The sequence below is a fragment of the Octopus sinensis genome, linkage group LG26 (assembly GCF_006345805.1).
Source record: "Octopus sinensis linkage group LG26, ASM634580v1, whole genome shotgun sequence".
Taxonomy (NCBI): Eukaryota; Metazoa; Mollusca; class Cephalopoda; order Octopoda; family Octopodidae; genus Octopus; species Octopus sinensis.
This window is the reverse complement of record NC_043022.1, coordinates 13,413,347-13,418,257: the sequence shown is the minus strand read 5'-3', so window position 1 is coordinate 13,418,257 and position 4,911 is coordinate 13,413,347. Positions and strand designations below refer to the sequence as shown.

The following is a 4,911-nucleotide window of genomic DNA, read 5'->3' as shown; positions in this document are numbered from 1 at the left end:
CAAGTTTTGTTGTTGCCCGTTAATTATTAATAATTTTAATGTTATTTATTTTAGATTAATTATTTTAATGAATCGAAATTATTAAAAATATTTACAGACATGTAATTTTGTTATTTCTTTACAAATTAATATTATTAGTAGTGTATATATATGTATGTGTGTGTGTCTATATATATATTGTATGTATATAATGTAATACATTCTTATGCAAGGAAATCCGTTCCGCAGTAAATTTGTTTATTTCCTTTTAAAATGTTTCTGGTACGTGGGTGGGAGTCATTTCTCATTTAGAGACATCAACACCCGGTTCTTTCCCAAAGTTTGTCGTTGTTTTCTCTTTCTCTTTCTTTTTTTTATAAATCCGGTTTTCCTCTCAACATGTCCACGACGGAATTCAAACTAGAGACTTTAGCCGATGCCCTCGAGAAATGCCAATTAGAAGACAACACTTTATCCATGGATGCTTATCTAGAATCTTACAATGAAGTTACCAAGTACGTTGCTGGTCTTTTTTTAAAAGACATTATTTATTATCCTTTTTTTGCCATTGTCACGATCTTTTAACCATTTCTCCGGCATACATTGTTGTCTCTCTTCACTTCTACACCGTTGTCATTCAGTGATGCTTCTTCTTTAGCTCCGTGTCGGTCTTCTATACGGAGCAGACCTACAATCAAGGGGTTTCCGATCGTGACCATCTCGTCTTTCAGTACGTCACACACTACATCGGGCACGGGCAACCCTTTTTTCCAAGAGTGTGCCACAATAAACAAAATTCGTGGTAATGTTTTTCGTTAGGCATGCCATTCAGAAAGTCCCGCGGGCCGCAGCAGGTTGCCCATGACTGCCCTACATCGTTCGATGTATCCTTCGTTTTATTCCTTAATGAAGGTGGGGCATAACTTGAGAGAAATTTGACTGCTATCTCTAGCAGATCAAGCAACCACATAGGAGTTCTCGTTGGCTCGGGTGGAGTATGTTAGGCATGGGGGCTGAGGTAACGAATACGGACACCACCCGTTTCCGAGGTAACCTTAACACCGATCCTAAACATTGGGTGTGCCTATTCTTTACCTTCGCCGGCATGGGCGCCCTTTATCGAGAAACGGGCCTCATGGGACATGGTTCATCCTCAGAAGGGCCACACGGCTAAAAACATTAGAACCTCAATTTTCGTTAAGCGTGCCGTTCACAAACTCGCGCGGGCCGCAACAAGTTACCCACGGCTGCACCACATCGTCCGACGTGCCCATTTCTCTATTTTTTCGTTAGGCGTGTCATTCAGAAATTCCCTGGATCGCAGGTTGCCCATGACTATTGTAATACATGTCAGTATGAAAAAAGAATTACATTACTCTGGCTGGTGTGAAGTGACAAGAAGGCCTGTGTGCTAGAAAAGTTGTCAAAGCAAGTTTTCTGGTGCGTGTAATAAATAATTGGCCGTGTTTTTCTTCTTTTTTTTTATAATCATGTCAGATAATAAGGTTATCTTGTACTATAATGTTTCCAACCAAGAATTTCCGATATGCACAAAAACTAATTATAATAAATAAAGAGTCCGGATTCATTTACAGATGTTTGAGAACCTACATGTTAGTAAGATGTTTCCATGGCGATTAATGAGTTTATGTTTCATACTTTATACAATTTAATCAAGCGAGCAATTGCAATGGTTCGTTTGGCAACTGGCGAAAAAAATTGGATATTTTTTTTCTGTGTTGCTCATATTTTGGATTCTAATTAACATGTTTTTCTAAACTCAGGGATCGCGATATTCGCGCCCGCATGCACACGCACAGACACACACAGACCTTTTTTCAATCCTTGTACTGCGACCATGCTGGGGCTCCACCTTGAAAGGTTTAGTCGAACAGATTGACCCCAGCACTTATTTTTTTTTTTTAAGTCTTGCACTTACTCTAGGAATCTATTTGTCGAACCGCTAAGTTATGAAGACGATAGCAAACACAACACAGTCGCACGCACCCATATCCATATAACAAGCTTCTTTTCCGTCTACGAAGCTTTGGTCGGGCTGAGACTTGCTCAAGGAGCCACACATTGGAACCATGTATTTGGGAAGCAAACTTCTTGCCCCTCATATATATATATATACTCTTTACTCTTTTACTTGTTTCAGTCATTTGACTGTGGCCATGCTGGAGCACCGCCTTTAGTCGAGCAAATCGACCTCGGGACTTATTCTTTGTAAGCCCAGTACTTATTCTATCGGTCTCTTTTTGCCGAACCGCTTAGTGACGGGGACGTAAACACATCAGCATCGGTTGTCAAGCGATGTTGGGGGGACAAACAGAGACACACAAACACACACACACACACACACACACACACACACACACACATATATATATACATATACACGACAAGCTTCTTTCAGTTTCCGTCTCCCAAATCCACTCACAAGGCTTTGGTCGGCCCGAGGCTATAGTAGAAGACACTTGCCCAAAGTGCCATGTAGTGGGACTGAACCCGGAACCATGTGGTTGGTAAACAAGCTACTTACCACACAGCTACTATATATATATATATATATACACACACACACACACACACACACACATACATACATACATATACACACTTTATTTGGGCAAGTGTCCTATATTATAGCCTCGGGCCGACCAAAATCTTGTGAGTGGATTTGGTAGACACAAACTGAAAGAAGCCCATTGTATGTTTATATATGTGTATGATTGTGTGTCTGTTTGCCCCCCCCCCAACATCACTTGACAATTGCATCCCTGTAACTTAGCAGTGTGGCAAAAGTGACCGATAGAATAAGTACTAGGATTACAAAGAATAAGTCCTGGGGTCCATTTGCTTGACTAAAGGTTGTGCTCCAGCATGGCCGCAGTCAAATGACCGAAAAGACTAAAGAGTAAAAGAATATATATATGTATATGATGGGATTCCTCTGTCATTATAGATGCTTTAGGGTCCCAATGGCATGTGCTTGTGACATCAGACCAACTCTAGATTTACAAAGCCATATCCTGGTTCTCACAGAGTGCAAAGAAAGCAATCTGGTGACCAAGTTAGATTCTTTTTGTTTTTCCTTTGTCCATTGTTAACTTTATCTAACCTTGAAGCCTTTTTTTCCACATTGTTTGTAGCACTAGAATACCAGAGCTGTACATAATGACAGCAGCTGATAATTACAGCATTTTGGCTTGGATGTATGGAATATTTGACTTTTCTAATTGGAGGTATTGTCAGAAGATATACATGATGGAAGTTGCTGGTGTGAGTATGAGAGTGTAAATAAAAGTGCTGAAATATCATCATCATCATCCTTTAATGTCCGTTTTCCATGCTGGCATGGGTTGGACTGTTTGATAGGAACCGGCCAGCTGGAGAGCTGCACTTGGTTCCATTTGTCTGTTGTGGTATTGTTTCTATGGCTGGATGCCCTTCCTAACGCCAACCGTTTTACAAAGTGTACTAGGTCCTTTTCATGTGATGCTGCCACCGGTGCATTTTATGTGGCACCAGCACGAGTGCCCCGTAGGTGGCACTGGCACGAGTGCTTGAGAAGCTTGAGAGGCGGTTGGATGGAACCTACACTCGCCTCCTTATGAGAGCTCAAAATCTCTCGTGGAAGCGCCATCCAACCAAAATGCAAATATATGGGAAACTACCACCTGTGTCATCTCTTGTGAAAGGTAGGAGAGTCCAGTTTGCTGGACATTGTTGTAGAGCTGAAAAAGAGGCAGTTTCTACTCTTCTCCTCTGGAAGCCAAAGGGCGCACACACTCCTACCCTGATGTAATCTCCAGGGATACAGGCATCCAGCAACAGGACCTCCGTAATGCCATGATGGACCGTGAAGTCTGGCGTAGCATGGTAAATTCCATTGTCTCGACCATGGTCGAACAATGATGATGACGAGTGCTTCTTACATGGCACCAGCACAGGTGCCCTTTATGTTGCCCCAGCATGGGAGCCTGTTATGTGGTGCTGGGACAGGTGCCAATTATATGGCACAATTATATGTGGAACCATAATAACTCCCTCCCCAAAAATTTCAGGTTTTGTGCCTATAGTAGAAAGGATTATTATTACTAAGGACATTTCTTCCACCTTTTTTTGCTTTCATCCTTTCAGGGTTGATAAATCAAACTACCAGTTGATTACTGGTGTTCATGTAGCTAACCTCTCCTGCCCCTTAAAATTGCTGGCCTTGTGCTAAATTTTGAAACTGTTATTACTATATATATATATATATTTTTTTTTTTTCTTGTTAATCTTTTGCAGATTCTTATATCTTCTTGGCAAAGCGTTTGTCTTTGTTGGTTCGGAGGTGAATAGCAAGGTTTCCATTTTGTACAAATATAGGAATTCTTCAGACGGGGAAAACTACGTCACCATCAACCGAATGATGCAGTATGAGATTGAGAACGAAATCACCACAAAAAATAGCTTGTCTGGATGCAGGACGCTCCTCCGACTACACAGGGCCTTCGAGTTTGTGATGGAGTTCATTAAGCAAATGCGACACGCAGCCGAAGACGTGAAGCTTTCCGTGCTCACGCAGAAAGCGTACGACGACACACTGGCCAAGTTCCACCCTTGGCTTGTCAAGCAAGGTGTGTATATCGCTATGTACACCCTGCCGAAGAAAGCGCAGCTTGTCGCCAAGCTGAAGACTGAAGAAGATGACAACAAACAGATCGACCGGGTTATAGAACATTCGAGAATCGTGTACGACACGTTGCAGCAGCTTTTTGTTGAGAATGAATTAGATGACTTGCCGTAATGTTGGGTGTAATTTATAAATTCACTGTGGAACATAAATACATGCAGACATATTTATTCGAATATTCTATGCACATACTCACATGTATGAACACTATGAGTGTATAATGTACATACATATGTATATACATACAT

General features: G+C 41.4%; 1 protein-coding gene across 1 annotated transcript; it reads left to right on the top strand.

Moving 5' to 3' along the window:
- The first annotated feature begins 237 nt into the window (after positions 1 to 237).
- Positions 238 to 4,898, top strand: LOC115224859 (ceramide-1-phosphate transfer protein-like). Its single transcript, XM_029795809.2, has 2 exons — positions 238 to 494; positions 4,276 to 4,898. The coding sequence occupies exons 1-2, from the start codon at positions 379 to 381 to the stop codon at positions 4,775 to 4,777; spliced, it is 618 nt and encodes a 205-aa protein (XP_029651669.1). The 5' UTR covers positions 238 to 378; the 3' UTR covers positions 4,778 to 4,898.
- Positions 4,899 to 4,911: the final 13 nt, after the last annotated feature.